Source organism: Phocoena phocoena, chromosome 2, assembly GCF_963924675.1.
Source record: "Phocoena phocoena chromosome 2, mPhoPho1.1, whole genome shotgun sequence".
In the NCBI taxonomy this organism is placed as follows: Eukaryota; Metazoa; Chordata; class Mammalia; order Artiodactyla; family Phocoenidae; genus Phocoena; species Phocoena phocoena.
This window is the reverse complement of record NC_089220.1, coordinates 131,687,578-131,711,406: the sequence shown is the minus strand read 5'-3', so window position 1 is coordinate 131,711,406 and position 23,829 is coordinate 131,687,578. Positions and strand designations below refer to the sequence as shown.

The 23,829-nt window shown below is 39.6% G+C and overlaps 1 protein-coding gene across 4 annotated transcripts in view; it reads left to right on the top strand.

Annotated features, from left to right (window-relative positions):
• MCTP2 (multiple C2 and transmembrane domain containing 2) overlaps positions 1–23,829 on the top strand; it is a 190,845-nt gene that overhangs the window by 34,429 nt on the left and 132,587 nt on the right. For all 4 annotated transcript variants that reach the window (XM_065872663.1, XM_065872662.1, XM_065872661.1 and 1 more), the window contains exons 4-7: positions 8,360–8,502; positions 9,240–9,316; positions 9,806–9,917; positions 14,007–14,042. In XM_065872663.1, coding sequence (XP_065728735.1) covers positions 8,360–8,502; positions 9,240–9,316; positions 9,806–9,917; positions 14,007–14,042 — 368 coding nt within the window. The remainder of the gene's footprint in view (positions 1–8,359; positions 8,503–9,239; positions 9,317–9,805; positions 9,918–14,006; positions 14,043–23,829) is intronic.

Sequence of the window (23,829 nt, the reverse complement as noted above, 5' to 3'; positions counted from 1 at the left end):
TAGTTAATCGGCTCTGAAGACAAAGCCAGAACAGCATCTTAAATAATATTTAATTTGTCTCAGGCCAAAGAAAATGATAGAAAGGAATGGACATGGCCTGGCCTAAGCTGAAGATCCCACAAAGGGGATGACTAAAGACAGAAAAAGAATATAAGGGGGAATGGAGGTGGTGAGCAGGCAGAGAGTAGGGCAGGTAGGGAAGTCTTGGGGTGGGGTGGGTGGGGTGAAGGAAGTTTTGTGGGGAGCATGGTACAGGGGGAGAATCTGAAGGCCCCATGAGGACCTCACTCCCCACAGCTCTCTTAATTCCCCTTGTTTATTCTATACAAACTTTAAAAATAGTCAAAATAAACAGTTTTGGTAAAACTTTATAAATAGTTAAAATAAGCAAGTTTTGGTAAAATTGGTAAATTCAGATCCTCAATCTCACTGTAAGTTGGCCACTGGATGATCTTTCAAAAAAATGGATTTTGGGCTTCCCTGGTGGCGCAGTGGTTGAGAGTCCGCCTGCCAATGCAGGGGACACGGGTTCGTGCCCCGGTCCGGGAGGATCCCACATGCCGCGGAGTGGCTGGGCCCGTGAGCCATGGCCGCTGAGCCTGCGCGTCCGGAGCCTGTGCTCCGCAACGGGAGACGCCACAACAGTGAGAGGCCCGCGTACTGCGAAAAAAAAAAAAAAAAAAAGGATTTTGGTGAATTTGGTACACTACATCACAGGGTCCAGCCGTGGGCAAGCCTTGTACAAGGTGCCGCTGAACTGTTGTCCATGGTGGGCTCCCCAAGAGGAGGGGAGTCAATCTCACTGGGAGAAAAGTTCAGGAGTGGTTCAACCAGGATGTGCTAAGTGACAGAAGGTGGCCAGCAAGGCCTGTAGATGGTCTGGGAGGAAACTGTTCTTCTGAGGCTGGTACCAAAAAAACCGAAGCATGTAGCCACCATGTACAGGAGAAGGGGAATGTGCATGTTCCCTTCATTTAATTGTAGTAGATAAAGCCTGGCTTGGAATTCTGCTCGACTTGAATCTCCTGCTCTCTTAAGTAAAGTAGACTGTGCTCTATAAAGGGAAAGTTGTTTCTCCTGTCCCATGGGACTGAGGAAAAATGCCCTTGAGTTTCCATAAGGCCCATTATGGTTTCTGAAGGGGTCTGTTAAGAAAGCTGCAATTGGACATGGCTTGCTCTGGAAATCTCAGTGTAACTGCTAGAGGGCAGCAGCAGCTGTTGAAAAATCATCACTCGCTTGTTTTCTGAAATCACGTCTGGCTCTTATTTAGCCACCCTTGGAGAAAGTCAGAACTTATGGATCCCATATGAAAGCAACTCAGATTTACTTCTTTTTCTGGCAAGAAGAAACATTCCAAATAGGTATATATATTGCAAAGAGTCTAAAGATATGTGTATAAATATAATGAATCTTATTACTCTTAAGCCAGAGGATAGGAAAAAAGTCAAATTTATGCTTTTCATATGTGTTCAAATACTTTTTATGCAGAATGAATTCATCTATGTGTATCTCAGTTTCCCTAAAGACTTAGTAAATATTATTGACTTGAAACTGAACTCTTAATATCCCCTGAGAAAAGTTCTCAGGTATTACAAAATGTGAACTTTGTGTAAAATTATGGAGATCATTTCCTTTCATAAACAAACAACAACTCTGAGAAATGCATTTAATTAGGAAACTTTTCTAGCTTAAGACCACGTTTCTTTTGGAGACGCTATATGGTTGAAGTTTTTAACTTGGCAAATGAGCTTTGCTGGTGACAAATAACTAGGTTTTGTCTACAAATACAGCTTTCGCATTCAATGCATTGGATTTTTAGTTTAAATTAGGAATGCTAGTTTTAAAAACCTATATGATATAGTACATAAACTATATGATATAGTGCATACGTGTGTGTATATATATATATATATATATACACACACACACACACACACAAATAGATACATAAATGACCATTAAACTGATTTATAGAAATATACTTATGGGCATGGAAGGGGACAGATGTGTTATTGACTGAAGAAGGCAGGTAAAAGAATACAACATGAAGGCTGATTCCTTTTTGTGGAAAGTTTGTGTGTGTAAAGTCTCGGTGCATACCAAGATAGTAAGCTTTTCTAGATGGTGGCAATTTTCTTTCTTTCTTTCTTTCTTTCTTTCTTTCTTTCTTTCTTTCTTTCTTTCTTTCTTTCTTTCTTTTTTTTTAATTAATCTTGACTTTCTGCTTTTTCTACTACCATGGCCATGAGCTGTTATACTAGAAAAAGCAAAGAGAAGGTGTTGGTAATTGGAGTTTCATTACAGATGTATCTTATTTGCATATTGGGCTAGTTCTTGAGCCAGTCCATGTGATTTTATCTGTTCTATTCAACCACTTCACCTGTTAATACTGCCCATCTTTTCCATAACACACTCAATCCGGTAATAGCCCCTTGGGTTGATAAATCGAATGCCAAGAGAACAGAATCTTCAAATATGATGGTTCTTGATGACTCTCTCCTGATGATAAACTTGAGTTATGTGTCCTTCTTATTGAGCTGCCTGTTATTTTCATAAGATTATACCTGCAAAGTTCTCTGAAATCCTAATGAATCCCCTTAGGACTGTAGGTGGGGCAGTAGCTAGTACTCATGAATACTTAGTGACTTTCAGATTTTAAACGGCCCATTCCTTCCAAGAACAGCTCAGATTGTTTCATGAAATTTTCCCAAACCACATGGGATCCCTGTGAGAAGTAGATAACATAAGGAATTTTCTGTTCAACTTTTGAAGACAGAAGGGGTTATAAACATCACACCTTTAGAAGGGACATATAGAGACAAATTATCAGTGCATGTTACTTGTACAGCTAAAATAAAGTAAATGCATATTTAATTAGGACTGCATACATTGTTACACACTCTCCCCTTTTAAATTAATTGAGTAGTAATACTATAAATAGAAGCACATACTATGTAAATGTTTGGAGCCTCTTGTTACCGAAGTATAGTGGTTCATTCAGTTCTCAAGATAATTCTGCAAAGCTGGCATTTTTCCATCTGCAGGTGAAGATGGTAAGGCTTGAGGAAATTATGATACTTAAGGTTATACAGTTACTGAAAGGAAGGTCTGGGAGTTTAATCCACCATGCCCATCTTACTTCAAAGTTTATTCATTTATCATATCTTCATATAATTCACCTACCATGCATATTAGGCAACTCTGGGCATGCATCTCACCTTCCAGAGCTTTGATTTGGAGGAGTTTAATATTACGTTCATAGGTGGCCCAAGTAAAATGTTTTCTATATTTAAATAATTTTATGAAATACAGAGTAGAAAAGTTTTAAGCTGCTTTTATTATTGCTTGTTTGTCATTAATACAGTTCTTAGCAGTGTTTAATATTTTACTCTACATAGGGAGGTTCCAAGTAAGGAAAGAGTAAACAGCTTTTCCCAGTGGTTTTGATGACATAACCCTTTCAGTCCGTGGAGCACCTCGAGGTATGAGTGTTCCATGGATCATGCTTTGTGAAACCCTGGATCGGTGCTTCTTATAGTTTGGGTATAGCTGTCTCCTCAACTCCCCGGTGCTGTGTTATCTCAACTACCAGGTTTCTTCGCTTTAGCCTTTTTCTTCTTCCTTCTAAATTATAAGCTGCTGCCAGATTTATATTTCTGAAGCGTGGCTCTGATCATTTTACTCTCCTACTCATAAGTAAACCTGAATTTCCTTCCCTCTCACACTAAAATAATTCCAGATGGACCAAAGACTTAAGTGTAAAAAACGAAAAGCTGCAAAATCAGTGGAAAGAAACATGGCTGAACTAACTGAAAATCCTTTAGTGAGAAAAATTCTTCTAAGTAGAATGTTAAACAGCAGTGCCATAAATAAAACTGGTTAATTTGCCTAAATAAAAATGGAAATAACTTATTGCAAGAAGTAAGGTAAGTCTAAACAAAGTATGACAAGATTTACAGCCAATGGCTGCTTTCCATAATTAAGGGCTCATTCAAATCCATAAGCAAAAGACAAAACCTTGAGCCCATAGAAAAATGGGTAAATGATATCAGTGAGAATTTCCCTGACTAAGAAAGACAAATGTAGGTCACTAAAATATGAAAGATCCTAAGCTTTACTCTAAATGTTAATGATAGAGAAAAATGGAGATACTATTTTTTTTACCTGCCAGTTTTTCAAAGTAAAGATTTATGACATCAAATATTGGTGAGCATGTAAAGAAAAAAATACAAAACGTATACTCTTGGTGGAAGTGTAAATTTTGACAGACTTTGGAAGAACAATTTGACAATGGCTGTCAGAACCAGAAAAGACACATTCATTTGCCCTGCAGTTTTTTTTTTTAAATAAATTTATTTATTTTATTTTATTTTTTTTGGCTGTATTGGGTCTCCGCCACTACACGGGCCCTCTCCAGCCCTGGCGAGAGGGGGCCAACCCCCGCCACGGTATGCGGGCCTCTCATCGCGGTGGCCTCTCTCGCCGCGGGGCACAGGCTCAAGGTGCATGGGCTTCAGCAGCTGTGGCACGTGGGCTCAGTAGTTGTGGCACACGGGCTCTAGAGAGCAGTCTCAGCAGCCATGGCACACGGGCCCAGCCGCTACGCAGCATGTGGGATCTCCCCTGACCAGGGCCCAAACTCATGTGCCCCGCACTGGCAGGCGGACCCCCAACCACTGCGCCACCAGGGAAGCCCTGCTGTTCGTTTTGAATATAATCACATATGAACTCAGGGATAGTCATACAAGGGTGCTTGTTGTAGTATTGTTTGTGCTAGTAAAAAAAAAAAAAAATTGGAAGTGATGTAAATGTTTATTATTTGGTAACTAGTTACATAAATTAAGATACAAGAACACAATGAAAATGTACGCATTTGATAAAAGAAAAAGAAAAACTGGTGAATCTGTATTGCTGATGTGAACAGAGCTTCAAGGTACTTTAGTTGTGAAAGCACGGAGTCCAGTGCATTTATTATGATTACATTCGAGTTAAAAAACAATTCTTGTATTTTTTCCTGTAAGACACTCAAGAAACTGGTGCATATGAGGAATGGGAATGAGGAAAGATTAAGAGGGTGGAGAGTTTTCATTTCATACCTTTCAGAATCATGACCATGTATTACACTTGTTAAAAAATTTTAAAAATGAGAACAGGAAAACCAAAACTACCCTATATTTCTTACAGAACAAAAACTTAACTCCTTATTTTGTGACTCTTAAGGCACTTCAGTCTGACTCAAAACCGGGGTTTTTAACTTTCTCATTATACATTTTATCCCCTTAATTTCTGGATGAATTGAAATGCTTGCTTGGCACCGCACAGATCTAGTCATTTTGGCCTCTTTCCCCTTTCAGTGCCAGTTCCTCCAGCCCACATGGCCTCAGTCCTTTTCCGCTTGGCCAGATCGGCCCATGTTTCAATTCCCATCTCGTTTATTTCAGCCTCCACTGATACCCCAGCTGGAGCAAACCTTTCCAGCCTGTGAACTAGCATACCCCCCAAGTTCTATTCTATTTTGACACTTACCTCTTGGACCTTGGGTTATATATAGCATCTGCCTGCTGCCCGCCAGGTACAGAAGAAAAGGCTCTGGGGTTCATTTTCCTTTGCCATCCCCCTTAGTACTCAGTAACACTGAGCCATGCTCTGAGGCAACCTGTGTTTGTGGCATGTGAGTGATGTTAGCAGGCCTGACAGGTACAGGGTCAAGGGAGGCGTGACCATCCATAGCATCACGTGCAGGAATAAGGACTGTCGCGCGTTGTTGTCGGGAGTGTGAACCGGCACAGCATTTCTGGAGGACCAGTGAGTGGCTGTCAGTCTGTCTCAGCACACACAGAACCACAGTACCTTTTGCACGGGAGCAGGAAGCTCCGGCTCTGGATGTGTGATGGCTACATATTCTAAATTTGAGGCTCCGTGACTCTGTTGAGTCCACATGGCAGAACGGGTGGCGACCCCAGGAGAGAGGCACTGTCTCCGGCCTCCTAGTTTCATTCTCCTCCCAAAGTTCCACACTACCTCTTTATGCCAAGGAGACTCATTGTTTATGAAGCGCCCTGTGAAAAAAAGGTTAAAGTCCACCCATTCAGGTGTCATCTCATCATTTGTATAATCTGGGCATTGCATTCCTGAGCCGCGACCCCTTTTCAGAACCTGCCTAGTTAAGATGTCACTTGCCTGACAGTGAGGCACTTAGGCTCAGAGAGAAAAAATCACTACGTGCCCCCTGCCCCCCCTTCTCAAATTTTCCCTAACAATTAACGCTGTACTCGCTTGACACCCTGGTTCCTTGTTTGGCTTTGTAAACCCTGGTCCCTTTTTCTATTAATTCCAGACATTAATATTTTCTTTCACGCAACTGCTGCCATTCACCCGTGAAACAGTTTGAACATTATGTAGCTGTCAAGATGCCTGGGGATTACCCAGTATGCTTTGCCTGTGAGAAAGTGACACCACCGAGGCCTGGTTTTGAGATGTTTATTTTGAGAGAACGCTGACAAGCATGAAGGCCTGGTCCCAGAGTGACAATTTCATTTAATTAAAGGCCTCTTTTCATTAGAGTTTTCCCCCCACTTTTTTTTTTTTAATCTATATATATCAGAATGACTGTTAAAATCTGACTTGCCGCAGGTGTTCTCTTGTACTCTCAAAGAGGGGGTGTGGACAGATTACTGACTCACTAGTGACTATTCCGCTGAATGGCTGGGAATGCCTTCATTTTTACTGTCCTGCTCAGAATTGCTGCTGAAGTGTGTGCGAGTACGTGTGTGTCCAGGTTTAAAGTATAGACTGCTGGGTTTCTGCCCCTTTGTTGCCAAACTTAAAACGTGAGTGTCGAATATGTATATGTGTATATTTGTAACTTGATTTCTTTGTTTTAAAGTTAGCAGCCTTGCCATACTGGAATGGCTGAATTATCCAAATGATACCTTGGTTACTCTGTTAAGACTTTTAGCCAATGTGTATTATCTTGCCCCCAAGTGATGTGACCCTCAGTTAGAATAGTTAGTATAAGAATGCATTCATGTTCAGGAGTTTTCCGTCCTGCAGAAACCTCAGAAAGAGCTGAAAAAAAAAAAAAATGATTGAAGTAATTCTTGGTGGGTATTAACGAGTTGGAAATGTTTGTGACAGAGTAGCCTAATTAATTTTTGATGTAATATTCTTAGACTACATTGGCTTGACTTTAATATCGAGAACTCATGTCAGTAAATCTGTGGAGGCCTCTGTTGGGCATTGTCCAAGGTACCTGGAATGTGTCAGTGAACAAGACTGTTGGTCTTTGAGCACTTATTCAGAGTCTGGTTCACGATGAATTATACCAGCATACCTCCCCAAATTAGATTTTTTTCCTTTCTTTGTAGCATTATCGGCTAGCCTTCATTCATGCCCTCGTGGATTATTCATTTATTTGTGCCTCCTTTCTTCATCCTTCACTAGGTAGTCATGTGCAAGTCTGTCCCAGTCACTGTTCTGTGTCCTGAGTATGATGGCATACTTGCACAACACATTAATCCTGGTATTATGTTTGTGGGCATGTTTTTTTCCTCAACTGATCTGAAAAATGTGGAGAAGGGTCCATCATCGGCCCTTCTTTCTGCTTTGGACATAGTGGCTATAGCGGGACATTATTCTTTCCTTTTCAAAGCTTCCCGGGAAGAGGCAGCAGGTCAAGGGTGTTGGCCCGAGGCCAGCGGGTCGGAGGGCCTTGTTGAGGGGCGTTCAGCTCGCCAGGGGGAGACAATGTTCTCTACTTTACCGCAGGTGCGGAGGGTGGGGCAAAGAATGGCAACTTTGTCAGTTTAATCTCTACACCCCTGGTTCTGGGGTCCGAGTCCCCAGGCTTCTGAGTTGGTGGTTCCAGGGATTGATTGATTTATTATGATTATATTATAAAGTACAGGGTTCTGTTGAGTCAGCCATCTGGCCAAATGTTTGAAAATGGTTTCTTTCCATTTTCACTGACTCACTGCCATTCTTAGGAGGAGTGGGCTTCTCCCCAGGACTCCTGAGATGCTTGGCTGGTGCTGGTGGATTTTATTTCTTGAATTTTTTGTAGGTAGGAGAGTGATGACATACCCACAATGAAACCAAACAGAAAAAGCTCAAGGAGCCCATTTATATTCTACCAGGAAAGGCAAAGAAGAATCAGTCATTTACCCCAGATTGTTTCACTTCTCTCCCCTCTCCACCTCTGGGGCCTTCAGTCTCTGTGCAGGGAGACATTTGTTCTGGGTGTGCTCAGTGAAGTGCTTTGAGCCTGGAGAGCGTGGAAAGAATCTTTATTTAATGGAGATCCTAGGCTTTTTACGTATATTTTAAAAACCTGTCTTGCTCTCTTTTTCATTTAAAGGCACGAGTGATCCCTATGTGAAATTTAAGCTGAATGGGAAGACTCTGTACAAAAGTAAAGTCATATATAAGAACTTGAACCCAGTTTGGGACGAAGTAGTCTTATTGCCAATACAAAGCCTTGATCAAAAGCTGCGTGTGAAGGTAATCCCAGATGACTTTCGAATCTGCTCTTTTATTAAAAACATTTATTTCTCAGCCATCTGCGCCCTCTTAAAAGTCAACTTCCCCAAATTCATTCTTGTATCATTCCTAAGCACTGGCTTAAAAATATAAGTATGGAAGGGATTCTTTATACCCTTGGTCAAACTGTAAGTTACTCTCAGATCTAGCAGAGTGAAAATAATATCTCCATTGATTGTATTTAAACTTACTGAATGTGGAAGAAATATTACTGCCAGTGCAGTGGTGACAAATACTAAAGCCTTTCTCAGAGAGCTTTAAGCTACCGGTTGTAAGCACCAATTGCTCTAACATCTGGGTTAAAACTGCATGAGTTGAGTGCAGGATGGGATTGCTATAGAATATTTAGCAAATTTCTATTTAATTGGCAGATTTGCTCACTGCGGAAAATACTAAATTTTAATGAGAGACCATTTAAACTACAGAGAGTGGTCCATTGTGCATAATATCTTAATGCATATGAATACTGCCTTAAAAGTATTTTCTGTTATTTTGGCCATAGTAAGCAAAATGCACAGGTTTGAATAATTTTGTTCTCCCCATCAGCTTGGTTAAATTCTTCTTTATACTGTGCAAATTATTTTTAGATCTAGAAGACCGAATTCAAAATTCCCAGCCTATTGCATTTATCCATACTTTGATATACTCAGTTGGTTTGCCATATTAATGTGTGTTACTGCCCCCCTTCTTCTTTGTAGGTGTATGATCGAGATTTAACTACATCTGATTTCATGGGTTCTGCATTTGTCGTTCTGAGTGATCTTGAGCTTAACAGGTATTGTAATTTTACCATCTAGTTGTTATTAGTGAATTTTAGAGGGAACTCAAGATAATCAAATGACAAAATCAGAATAAATGAAAGAGTGCTTTAAAATGTGAGTTTTTCTATAATTTTTGCGTTTTAGCTCCCAAATATATATTGGTCAGATATTACATCTTCTGTAACATAACCTAAAAGGTGTATTGAATTTTGTACTTTCGTGTTCATTAACCTACTTACCTTAAAATTAAAACAAGTATTTACATTTTCTTTGGGCAGTAGGGGAGAAGAATCAGTTGACCGACTGTTGAATTAGGCGATGCCAAACAGTTTCTCTACCCCTGAAGATGGTTGGTTTATTTTCACTGAACCTGGTGCTTTTTTTAACTTGTGTCTCACCCCTGTTCAGGGGTAGGAGATTTTTATCATAAGCTCCTGATGTATTCTAAGGCTATAAAGTACTACCAATAAGTGCTACCATCCTTTGTTGCTTTTTGCTTACAGGACGACTGAACATATTTTAAAATTGGAAGATCCAAACAGTTTAGAAGATGACATGGGAGTGATTGTATTAAATTTGAACCTAGTAGTAAAACAGTGTGATTTCAGGAGACACGTGAGTGTGACCCTTTTGTTCTTTTTAAAATTCTCCATTGCAGCTTTTCTTTGATAATTGGGTTGCCAGATGGCTGACATTTTTGTATTTATTTGGGTAGGGGGAAGAACTGTATAGAGACTTAAAGTACCTATCTGTGACAATGTATACCCTTTCTTTTGGAAACCTGGAAGGAAATCCAGTAAGGAATGATCTCTATTTTGGCTAGGGATGTAAACATTACTAATATTGTAGCAATAATACTATTGCTGTTATTAAGTGTTTTTGCTGCTTATGGTTTGCTTGTCACAGATCATACAAAATTTGCTTTTTCTGAATGTTAAGGTTTCCATTTACTGTTTTCTTAGGTACTAGATGACTTAGGCATTATTTAGTTATGAAAAGCTGTTCCCAGGATTTAGTCATTGTGTTGTACATTACTAAGGTAATCAAGTATACATTTGCAGCATTTCCGTTTCATCTTCCTTTTTCTTTTAGCTACCAAATTTTCTATTGAGAGTTCTTCTGGGAAGACACACATTTAATATTCTCTAGTCTGTTACATGGTAATTTCTAGTTAATGTCTAAAGATGTCTGTAACATCAAAAAGCATTGGATTTTGTGGCAGTATGATGGGGACTCTGTTTCTAGGAGCAAGTATGTGAATACAAACCATAATCTTATTTTATATTCTGGTATTATACCTTAAAATTCCAAGAATGAAAATGAGAATGAAAGCATCTTGGATTGTCATTTATTTGAAAGGCATTTAAAAAGCCAATTAAAAACAGCTACTTGAAAAAGGACTAAGATGTGTTAAAATTTCAGCATGTTTAGAATCTGGTATGAAAATCTGAAGCCTGTTTATAAAGTAGGCCTCCAATAATACCTCTTGAGTTGAGTCAGTGGGGTCAGTGTGGAGAATATTCTTCATTTTGACATTACCTTTGCAGTTAGTTGTAATTTATTTTCATGATGAAAATCATGAGTGATTTACTAGTGAACTCACTGAAGATAGTTTAAAGGAGTAAAACAAACAAACAAACAAAAACTGCACAGTGATTTTTCAATTGCCAGAGGGTCAACTAAACAGTTGCTATTTTTAATCTGAATTCTTTACTTATGAGCATTTACTTGATGATAACTTTGGGGGGGGGATCTCTATTTATTAATTAAGAAGTGGCACTGTTAAAACCTGAGGCCTCAATAACATTGATATTTTGTTGCTAAAATGTCTTAAATTGATGTCAAAAATATTTTTCTTTCTACCCAACATAGTGGCGAGGGACTTCCTTTAACTTCTCTTAGTTTTGATGGCATTGCCATCGGATTCAGTGGCAGGGCATCCAGTAGGTGACCGGTTCCTTGAGCTGGATGCCAGGATACAATGACATGCCATGGAAATGAGCATATTATTTGCCACGTGCTTGCATAATTGCCAGCTGATATGTTCTGAAAATTTCTTACATATTTAAGTGGGGTTTGTAAACTTGGATAATGACCTCATGAAGATAGCTGCATATTTCAGCTGCATAATAGCTGTGTATTTATTCCACATGTGGATTTTTCTGTAGTGTATTGGATCATATTTAGCAGTACTACTGGCACTTAAAATATGTTGAAATATTGCCAAAATTTGAAGTTTTTAAGTAGAGCCATTTCAGTCAACATTTATTTCCAATTGCAGAGCAATTAATACTCAATGCAGCTTGAGTTTGTTTTTGGAAAACATCTCAAAGCCTATCTTTTCAGAGACCTAAAAGGAGACACACTTGTCATCCTATTTAGTTTGGCCCTTCTTTCCTTGACTCCTCCACGCCCTGTTTTTGAGAGTTTGTCAGATGGTACGCATTATCTACTTGCTGGTACGATTTCTCATTTTCTTCGTTCTTTGCTTGTCTGGCAGGGTCTAGTGTACAATCTATTTACTATATATACGAGTGTACATACATATATATACATATCCATGTATATGTATGTGTGTGTATATAGATGTACATATATAGTAAAATGGGGTATTGTAAAAATAATAATGATGGTAATGCCTGTTCTATTTGTTCTGACTGGTAGTGTTATTTTTCTGTTTACATACTTGTTCAAAGTATACCTGAGCAAGGAATAATTTATCCTTGGCCATGTGTGGCTATTCAACTTAACAGTGCATATCAGGGGCCCTTTGGATAGAGTAAGTATCAGAAAAGTGTTGATTTTTTCATTGAGTTTAAGTTAGTATTTAAAGATATTCTTCTGTTGGGTTTTTAAATGGGGTAGCTAACACGGGAGACTGAGATTATTTGGTAATAATTTGTTTATAAATTTCCATTTTAATTTAAAGCCTGATAGAGAGATTTCAGTTTGAATTCTCGGTTTTGTACCCATATTTCTTCCCGTTGTCATTGAGGCAGTCTTTGTGGCTTTAGAGCCAAGCCAATAAAAATCTTAACATGTGCAAAATGTCTGTGAATTGACCCTCAGGGCCAGGGATTTAAGTGCATATGGGAATGGTACAGTTAGGAGGTAAGGCACTGGGTGGAGGGCTGATAAACCTGCCCTCTGTCTCTTTTTCTCAGCAAAAATAGGATTTTAGTTATAATTATGAGCTCTGTCATCAGACTGCCTGGGTTTGAATCCCGACTCCACTCTTTTTAGTTTTGAGAACTTAAGTGATCAGATCAAATTCACAGAATTACTTAATTCTCAGCTACAGTTTGTGAAATGCAGATTTAAAAGAAAGATTATCTATTTTATAGGTTTGTGAGGATCAGCATGATTAAACATAGTGCTTAGCACGGGGTAGACACCCGATACATGGTAGCTCTTAGTACTGTAGTAAGCAGACAGTAATACTCATTTTCCAGTCATTTCCTTATCTATTTGTTAATCTTTGGTGATATAAAAATCAAACGAATTGTATTTCAAAAGGCTATTTAGGAATACCCATGTGTACCTACAAGATGGTGATTAATTTTAGTGGTTGTTCTGGGTGAAAATATTTGTTCATATGTTGTTGGGAAAATACAAAAAGAACCGATTTTAATACCCAGATTGTAGTATCTATAACTCTGGGTCACATGCTGAGTGGTTGAGCTTCCAGTTTCACCAGGGAAAGTGTTTTTCCTGAAGAATATTTTCAAGACATTTTTGTACCAGCGTTTCTACTTGCTGGTCTCTGGAATATAAGTGGATTTTCCCCAAAGACAATTTGTTTTCTGGTTTCTAATTGCCTGGGGAGACTTATTGGCAATGTGGATACGTCATTTGCCTAAAGGCATTTTTTTCCTTAATCATAATAGTTACTAAGGGCTGCTCAATTAGATTCATAATTGAGTTGTAATCTGCCAAATTTTTCCAAGTTTTAACATCCAGTTAGCTGGTTAACCAGCCAGAGTAGAGCTTTGCAGTACTGGACGGTGACAGGAGTAATGAGAGGATTTTGTTAGGAGAGAACTTTACTTGTAGACGAAATTCAGCAGTCTTAGCTCGACAAATGAGAGATCAAAAGAGAACAGTGGTGAAGTTACTGGCTGTTCAGAACATTTTTTTCTTCCCTCCCTCACTGGTACATTAGCCTATTTTTCTTCATTGTGAAGAAATGACTCAGATTGTTTTTTCCTATTATTTCGAATATTGAGATTTTCTCAGCAGAGGGCAATGGAATTATTTTTTCTAGTATCTAAAACTACAGAAACCTAAACATGAACTAACTTTGTCCATGAATTTCTTAAACATTTTTATAATGCTATCTGGGTATTTCAGGTAGGAAAAACCTGCCTTTCCACATTGCTTTTCGAGGTAAAATTAGAGTGTTTTCAGGCAAATAAAAACATAAATGTACTTGTAAGGACTGAGCAGTATTCTATGTCCTTGTTTTTTCATTTTTGAATACTGTGAGAAAATGATGTAACACAACCACAGAAATGTGATTTTTCTAGGTTTCTAACTATTTTCTTGCTCAAGTGTGTTTTCTCTGAAACCTCAGAATGTGGGTGTCAGTTGTTTGAATGTAGTCTGCACCATCTAACTAGCATGGTAACATCATTATGTTGTTAACGGCTCTATTTCTCTCTTTTATTTTGCCATTTTTCACGATTCAATGGACATAATCCTTAGTGTTGGTCAAATCGGAAGCAGTTAAGTGCCAGCAAGGTAAATATAGCTGTTTTTTTTTTCTTTACATCATGTGGTTCACCTTTGTAGCAAAGACAAATGTAGACAAGATTATTATCCAACCTTTACATGGAAAGGCTTTCTTTTCCTCTTACTGCTGTTATGAGTAAAAAGGAAGCAAACTCCCTTTTAAAATTTCATTTAATAAGGGCATAGCCAGATGTTTGAACTTACACTTGTTTTAGTGTTGACATTTTATATGTACCGGCCGTGTTAGAATGTTACAATTCATTAAGCTTGAATTATTTGGAGTTGTAGTGCAGTTAGATTTAGTCCTTTAGAAAGCTATTTACCATTAGGTGGAAACTGTCATAAGGGCAGTGAAAAGATGGAGAAGAATACATGGTATATTTTAATCAATCTTTTTTATATTACTTTTATTTTACCTTTTTTTTTGTGTGTGTGAGCGTTTCTTTAAAGATTTCTCCATGAAATGCTGGTGACTTTTTTACATTGTTAGTATCTTTTTAAACAATTATATACTTCTGTGCAACTTATAAAAAGTATAGGTGTACCAAGGTAGGGATGTGTTTATTAACAGGTTATTAAGGTAACACATTGTAACTTAAGTGACTAAATGTCAAAATTAATGTAAATGTAAACAAAACCAAAAATATTATGTATAACTTACTTTAGCAGGTCTACTGCTTTTAAAAGAGGAATAACCAAGATGGAGGTGGCTGTGATGTGTCCGTGTACGAGGGGAGGGTGCGTGGGCAATCTCTGTATATGCATTTATTTATACACACACGTGTACACAGATATATGCCATCTCTCATTTCTAACCTCACCACACTGCAGTTGTTTACTTCTCTATAAAATAAGGAGATTGAAACAAAGATTCCGTGTGTTTGTAAGAGCGTGTGTATGTGAAAGAGAGAGAAGGAGAGATTTGTAACCTGACAAATTCCTAGGAAAGAAGGTAAACTTTCTAAACCTTGCTTTCTCAAATCCAGAGGAATCAAAGTTCTGACTCTTCCTAAAATGTATATCCTTTGCATTTTTGAGCACTTTAAAAATAAACAGGCTAAGGTTTTTTTTTTTTTTTTTTTTAATCCTACCTGTTCACTTGTTTTCCAAGACTGGTTCTTTTTAGAAATAAACTTCAGAGGCAATAAATAATCATGTGAAATGGTCTCAAAAATTCCTCCAGCTTTTGTCTTATTCCTTTATAGTCACTAGAGGGTAGAAGAACATCATTTCTCTGCACAGAAGGGCGCCCGGCTCTCCCTCTCATGTATTAAGAGTTGCTGTAACCATTTGCAGCAGTAAAGTTTCCCAGCATGCTCTGGCGAAACCTGACAAAGCAGTATTTTCTCATTTATTGATTCTGCTGCAGCACTAAAACACTGGTGCTGTACATCAATAACCATCTTTAGTTAGGGACATCCGGCCTGTGGAAGAGCACTGGCAGTTTGCGGAAGAACATAAAGGCTAGAAAGAAAAATTGTGAGCTTGGGGAATATGGGAGTCTAGGGGATGACAGGAGAGGTTAGGAAGAACAGTCAAAGGAATGAAGAAGGGGAGGAAAAATGTTATCAAAAATATGAAAGGAACAGAGGATCCTGGAACTGTCATCTTCTTTTTTCCCTGTCATTGTAGTTTCTAGAATTTTGACTTCAGTTCATTGGGCTCAGAGACTAAATGCCCAAACCTAATGCAATGGTTAGTAAAACCTTAGATGAATATAGGTCACTGAAAGCTACTTGCTGTCTTATATGAGAGATGCCATTCATATATTGGTGAAGAGTTTCAATTGTTAGGTTGACATTTTGCTGCCTAGAGTTTGCAGTTTGGGAGGAAAACATGAGATAGCTTCTAATTTAGCTTATGAAAATGAGTCATGTGGAAAATCTACAGACTCTGTGATTAACCTTCTGTGTAAGTAGTTAAAATACCCTGATCAACCTATCTTGGTATTTTTAAACTATAAGCTTCTCTTTTAGGATTTCCATATTATATTTAAAAATTAGGTAACAGAAGTTTAATATAAGGAAGATTACTTGCTATGAGTATCTAAAATTTCACTAGCCCTAAGTGATGTATTACCTATAAAATGTCATTGACTCTTTCACCTCAATCTTATTCTTAGAATAACTTAACTTTATTTAAATAATTGCTCTTAGACCCATAAGTTTATAATTTTGCATCATCTAGAGGGACCCAGAATGGCAGAGTCTCTGTGGACTGTCTTCTAATGCATTTCCTGAATTTTTCTTTTTTTATTTTTTGGTCTCTCGTGGGCTTAGTTCCCCAACCAGGGATTGAACCTGCACCCGCGGCAGTGAAAGCACGGAGTCCTAACCACTGGACTGCCAGAGAATTCCCCATTTCCTTGATTTTGATACTGACCTTGATTTTAATACAGTAAATACATAGAGATTGCCTTTAAAAAATAGCTTTAGGTTTCATACAAAAGCCTTTGTTTTCCTTCTAATGAGGCTTTTAAAGAGAGAACTGAAAATCTTACTTAAAAGGACCTGAATCAGATAACAACTTCTTTTTAGATATTTACTATACACAATCTTTTCTGTGAATAGATATGTTTCCAAACCTTACTTCTCACTTTCTAATGTATATCATAGTTACAGAGATAGAAAATTAACAGCAGTTTCTTCTCTTACATCAAATAGTCTAATGGGATAAAAACACGATGATAAAATATGGAATTGATGGGTCACTGATTGTATTCAGAAAATCTGCGTATATACAGACCACACCCTTGCCCTTTCATTTGGGACTGTATTATGAGTGACCACAGTGCCCTTTTAGTTATGGATTTTCTTCATTTTAGATAATTTGCACTGAGATAAGTATTTATTCTCACATGGCCCCTCTTCTGACCCATTGTTTCATGCAATTATGTGTCAGCCGTTTAAGGTAGAAGGCATCCCTGTACCTAGTGCAACATTTTTTTTTTCTGTACCCTGATCCTAGCATTCACTCTTTTTCTCTCTCTAGCCCAGGGGTCATTGAACTTCAGCCTGAGTGCAAAATTCAGCCCTGTGTCTGCTTCTGCAAATAAAGTTTGATCGGAACGCAGCTGCACTCATTTGTGTATGCACTGCCTCTGGCTGACGTGGCAGAGTTGAGTACTTGGGGCAGACCCTAATTCTTACTACCTGGAACTTTACAGAAAGTCTGCCCGCCCCGCCCTCACTCCAGCCTAAGAGTGCCGGCTGCTTCCTCCTGTCACTGACCTTAACTTTTCTCCATGTACTCTATTTGGCGTCTCAGCTTTTCCATCACCTGTTCTCCGCATTATATTCCCTCTGTTCGTAGTACCTGGAATGGTTCTCTTTTCCTGTTGTATTCCCTGACAAAATATAGGGGCTACGCTCTTGCTTTCGGCTTTTTTGGATACTTTATTTCAGTGTTATGACTTGGTAAGAGTCATGAATTACATGGTGAGGGTTCTGCCTGAATTTAGGTTATGTCCTCCCTTGTCTTCTTTCCCCTTTTCCACTTTCTCTTTTTCCCTTGGGCTCTGTCTGCCCCTCTGTTTCTAGCTCTCTGACATCTAGGACTCAGAACAGGTAGGCAGTCTCAGAAAGGTGGCGTTAGTAGTAGCAGTGTTTTGCTGAGGTTGGTCTTGAACCCGGAGAGCTGTCTGTTGCATGGGCCAGCGGCTCTTTTCTCTGCTGGTTTGTCCACTTGGGCTTTTTGAAGTGTGCCATTCTCAGCCTCATCACCCAGCAGCCCCCTGTGATGGGATGCTGGTTGGGTCACCCAGGGGGCGACGTGGCATCCTTGTCAGTTGTGACCCCTTCCATAGGCTGCTGCCCCGGGGGTGGCTGTGTCTGTGGGTTAGCTGTCTGGCCAAATGAGTGAAGTCTGGGAAGTCTCAGCCAATTATTGTGGTTGTGCTTTTGCCTTTGATTCAGTGATACAGGTTGACCATGTCAATTTTGCTTCTAACACGTGGGCCAAGTTCACTGAAGACCTCATTGCAGGTTGAAGCACTTTGCAGGGCTGGGACTCCGGTGGCTTTAGAAGTGTGGTTTTAGCATATTTAGCTCCTGTAGGAGCTAGTTTAATGTGGAGGAACTTAAATTGAAAGAGGACAGTCAGAGAACTTGGAGGGAAGCTCTTTCTGTCTGTCTGTCTGCCTATCTATCTATCTATCTATCTATCATCTACCTATCTCTCCAACTACATATCATGACGTGCTTTGTGACCAGAGCCCAGGTAAGAACCAGGAGGAAGTTTGGGTACTTGTTTTGTCTGTCCTATAGTTTTGGGTTGAGAAGAAGCTGCTCAAACTGGAAGAGATGCCACTCCTCCCACCTTACTGGTAAATGCCCTCTGTCACTGTACCTTTCTCTAGGTGGACCCATGTCCCTTCTTTCGCTATAAGCCCAGGAAGTAGCACAAGCAAAACCCCTTGCAAGAAGTGTGGTCCATTTGTAGAACTAAACTGAAAGTATTGTGCCTGGACCACTTTCCCAATTAATAGAATGCTTTTTGTTTGGTTGGTTCCTTTTCATTTTGAGACATTCCTAACTCAAATGCCCACCCTTAGTAATACCTTTTACTTTTTTGTTTTCTTGGTTAAATTTGAAGGATTGGAGAATGGTATACCCCAAACAGCCCTATACATCCGTATACCTATCTATCTCATCTATATATCTACCTAATTTATTTGTCTGTCTGTCTGTATGCCTATCTCTTTTTCTACCTACCTACATGCCTGCCTATCTATCTAGAAGTGACACTGCATGGGCACACGTCTAAATTTCTTAACCCCGAGGCTTCTACTGCCTTGTTTTGAAGTCTAGGTCCGCATTATCCTGAGCAGAATGGTTTCTAGAGGCTTTCCTCATTTCTGTGGGTTTCAGTCATGCTCAGGTAAGACCTTGGATCTGTTAGAACTCTCAAACCTTGTGTGTCTCCAGCCCAGAAGAACAGAGCCACTTCCTTCCTAAACTTTGCATCAGATCTCTCCTCTCAGTGACATTAGGTTCAGTTTTGGCCAAAAAAAAAAAAAAGCCTCTCACTACTGAGCACATACTATATTGTCAGGAACACTGCCCTGAGAATTCGGAGACAACAGTTGGCCATCATAACTGATGAGGGATTAGGAGAGGTGAGAGTGAGGAGGTGGGGGTATTCAGAGACTAGGCCCTTATCTTGGCTTTATAGGTGGGTGGGGTGGATTGAAGGCTGGGGACCGAGAAAGCTGGAGTGAATCTTACCAGATGAGAAGCAGGAGGAAGTGAATTGAGACAGGACATTTACAAAATAATGTGGTGCATGGCAAGTGCTCCGAATTCTTTGTTATCAGTTCCAAAGGGGAGCCCCTGGGCCAACACCATCAGCGTCACCTGGACATTTTCTGAAATGTGGATGTTGGGCCTCCATTTCAGGCCTCTGAGATCAGAAACTCTGGAAACGGGGCCCAGCCATCTTTTAGCAAGGCTTCCAGGTGATTCGGAAGCTTAGTGATGTTTGAGAGCCACTGGTGAGGGTTAGGGTATGGCGTGGGATGCTAGGGAAAGTAGGAGGCAAAGCCAGGGATGTAAGAGGGGCAGGCCTTGTAGAGCAGTGGGGAGCACTGCTAAATCTTAGGTTTGGCTGGGATTAGGGTGAGACAGGTGAGGTGCCTGGGGTGTAAAACATGAGAAGGCACTCGGGCTCAGGGGCCAACCCTGCCCTTGCAGAAGCCTGAGAAGTGAGCACCTCCTTAAATGTTTCACCCCGAATGCCTCACTTGCCTCACCCTAGTCCCAGTCTCGTGTAGGGGTGCCCTTGACCTATTTTAAGTGAAGGAGAGACATAGAAATACGGAACACAGACATGAAGGCCCGCAGGATGACACATGTGAATCAAGAGATACTAGTTGATGAATATTATCGTATATGAGCCCAGCATTTAATACTGAGCTTTCTGGAGGTCAGGGCAAAAAGGAAAACCTTGTTGAATCACGTGGCCTTCATTTTTTCCCCCCTCAGTCCAGAACCCTGAGAATCATTGGGTATTTATGGACTTTATCAATGTTTAGAAATCTTCTCTTAGTCTAATTTTTATTTTTAAGTTCAAACATGGAGTGAGGATATTCCCTTTTAATTAAAAAAAATTAATATAATCCTTTTATAGCTAATGTCTTTGTGCACACAGATTATTCATATCCTTGGGACTGTGAAATAGTTTTCATCTATAAATATAAATCTCATCTTTCATGTCCATTCCCCTGTGGGAAATTTAAAAGGCTTCCTTTATATCCTATGCAAAGATGTTTGTGTAGTTCTAGGAGAATTTATGCCTACAGGGTTCTCTTCAGATGATATAAGGAGCTGTCGAGTAGCAGCTTTCTGGAAACCTGTTGCATGAACGTATGGATCTTCTCATGTCATGCTATAAAAGCTGTTGACAATGAGAAGTAGTTTTACATGTTGAAAAAACTTGGAATATTTCAGGGAAACCTTTTATAGACTGAATGTTCTCCCTTAGTTTTTCTAAGCATTTCCAACATAGTTGGAATCTTGCTTTACTCCTCATTTTGCTTACAAAGTTAGTTCCTTTCTTTTTTTTCATGCATTTGTCTCCTTGACTCCCTACTTTCTCACAATGACTCAGGAAAAATAATTAATGAGAGTCAAAATAAGATGGATTGGCAACATCGGAACACATACTTTTAAATCTCCATCACTGAGATGATCTAAAAGGTACCCATACAGTAATTGGCACCAGTAAGGTAGGCCTAGTACCAAAACCTTGTAAAAACATTTTCTCAATGCCCCTATTTTTTTTTTAATATTTATTTATTAATTTATTTTGCTGCACCAGGTCTTAGTTGCAGCATGCAGACTCTCAGTTGCGGCATGCGTGTGGGATCTAGTTCCCTGCCCGGGGATCAAACCCGGGGCCCCTGCATTGGGAGCACGGAGCCTCAACCACTGGACCTCCAGGGAAGTCCCGCCCCTATTTTTAATTTTAATTTTTTTTTAATGTTTTGGTGTTTTTTTTGTCACCCAAGGGAGTGCTTTGAATTGTTACCCCGTGGTATTGGTCAGCATAGTTAGTTATGGACAGTGGCATCACTGAATATAACATTGCTTTTGATAACTGCAGGCTATGGCCCCAGCTTCTGGACTCTGTGCCCTCCTATCAGGATCCTTCTTTACTTCTGACCTCTCTGCTATTCTCCCTGGCTTGGGACGGACAGGAGGCATTGAGCTGACAGGTCCACTATCCCAGGGTTTCCTTTGTAGCCACACCGGGAATCAGGGTACTGGAGTCCACATTGCTGTCTTCACAGCATGCCACTTGGCCAAAATCCTCAAATAATGCATGTGGCCAAGCTGCAATCTGTTTTTTATGTCCCAGGAAGGAAAATCTATTCACTGTTTTGAGAGTCTATTCCTAGGTCAAAAACTCCTGAGAATTCTGCACCTGTTGGAAGTGAGCAGACGCTCCACAGCCTATACTTTCAGTCTTTCTCCCTTTCTTCCCTTCCTTCCTGTGAAATTTTCGTGACCTGGAAGCATATTAATGTTTTGGAATCTGTTTCATTTTTACAAAAGCTAATATGTTTCAAGGTTAAATATCACACCTTGTTTTCACTAGTCATAACTAAGTTGCACGTTTCAAAAGAAAGTCACTTTTTCTGGGTGTGGATTTGGTGGGGTGAGGGCCAAGGAAGAGAGCCTATGAATGAATCCACGTAGAAATAGTAAAAGGTTCTGATCCTCTGGGAGGAAGGAGAAAAATAACAAAACCCTGATGTACTATATTTTATCCATTATGTCTGCTGAGAAATTAGGGTCGGGACCCAGAAGCTTTGCTCTATCTCCTGGTGTTTGTTTCAGCTCAGGTGGGGTGGGTTTCTCCTTTTGATGGGTCATTTCCTTCTCTCCTTTCACATTCCAAGCTGCATTAAGATGACAAATTTCACATATAGGGCTCGGGCACGGTCATGAAAACCTGAGCTATTGAGCTAACAGAGTGAGTGCGGAGGAGTCGATTTATGGTGGGGAGAAAGGGAGCTTTTGACAAGCACAAAAGATTTGGATAGCCCAGATCTGCATCAGAGCACACATGGGATGGCCCGGATGCCGCCCACGACCACAGACCCTGCTCTTAAGCCTCATCACAAGTCTCAAGGGTGGAAGAGAAATGCGAAAGTAGTTAAGAAACGTCTTTAAAGCTCATACTCATATCCTAGACTGCATCGCTCGCAAATGAAACTTTTTTTGGACATAACCTTATAGTGGGCTTTGCAGAAATACTTAGGGTGAAATAAGTAGAATAATGGTCCTGTGTCCTTTTCTATCTGTGAACTGTGCAATAAATACTTCTCTTTTCCTACCCCGCTTTTAGTAAGAAAAAAAAAATCTTGGACAGCAAAGAGCAAGTCCATCACATCAAACATGACTGTGTTAAATACTAAAATGTTCAAAGTCCGACTGAGATAGATAAAAGCTTTGATGGAAAGTGGATATTTCCCAGGGACATTGCAAGCAATAATCCAGATGTTAGAGTGTAACGCAACGAGTGTCCGTGGATAGATCAGGAGCTCCAGCCAAGCCGGGCCTGATGTAGGCCTTTGCCTTGCCCTCCCATGCTGTTCCGCCATATGGAACCTATCTCTGGGCCCCCTTAATAACCAGCTTTGGATTCCATTTTCACAGAGCTCATAGAGCTAAGTGGGGCTGTTTTATGGACAAGTTAGAAGCCTTTCCAAGATAAACATCCAATTTGAAATTAGGACATACCAAGCCGCAAAATTATTTTAGGGCATATTTCATGGAAGCACTGCCATTTTTCTTAGGCAATTGCCAGACTGTAGGATGCCCTTTGATCCCTTGTGGACATTACTCCCTTCTTTATAAAAAGGATTTTGAAATAGTTGCAGTGTTTAGGGAGGAATATATCTGTCGGAACTTTGAAGCATAGCCATGGGACAGGTCATGCTTCAGCTTGTTGGTTGGCAAGTCGAACTTTAAGAAGAAAAAAAACATAAAAACGGAAAGTGCAGCAGGATATATGAATCAAAATCTCATTTTCTTTTTAAAGATAGAAATTTTCAGCCCGTGTGCTTACTAAGCTAGAGAATGTATTAAGTGTATCTGCATCTGTATGCACACATATAGATTATATACATATTTATATATGTATCTGTCTATATATTGTGATGGTGTTCATTGTTTTTAGCAAATATAAAATTACTTAACTTTATTTCATACACCTTCATTATTGAATATATTCTGTCCACAACCCAACTGCAAATAGAAGTTAGAGAAAGAATTGTTCATGTTTTCCAGAGGAGAGGGTTTTTTTCTTTTTTTAAAAAATTACTTATTTTCCCATCTCCCTTTCCTGCTCTGTTTCAGCACCTCCAAACCCCTGTGTGTATGTGTGTGTTTGTGTGTGTGTGTGTGTGTGTGTGTATGTGCATTTGTGTGAATTCCAATTTCAAGAGAAAAGCAACACAGATATGAAGTTGGGAGTACAGATTTCCTTAAAAGTATTTTGTTTAAGGAAATCATAAAATGATCCAAACACTTGGCATTATTGCATCATTTATTAAGGGTGGTGGAGTGACGTGTGTTGGATGAGGTAAGCTGGCATGTAATTAACATGGCACTGACATACTGTTTGTTGTGATAGATTGTGACTAACTGGTCATCAAGCCGAGCAAATTGATGCCTAAATGATCTCGAAGATAGAGTGAGCAGATGACAGGAATGAATATATAGTGTTAGAAATTCATTGCTTTACTATGATACTCGACACCATCTACCTTCTTCAGCCCATTTGTTTCTCC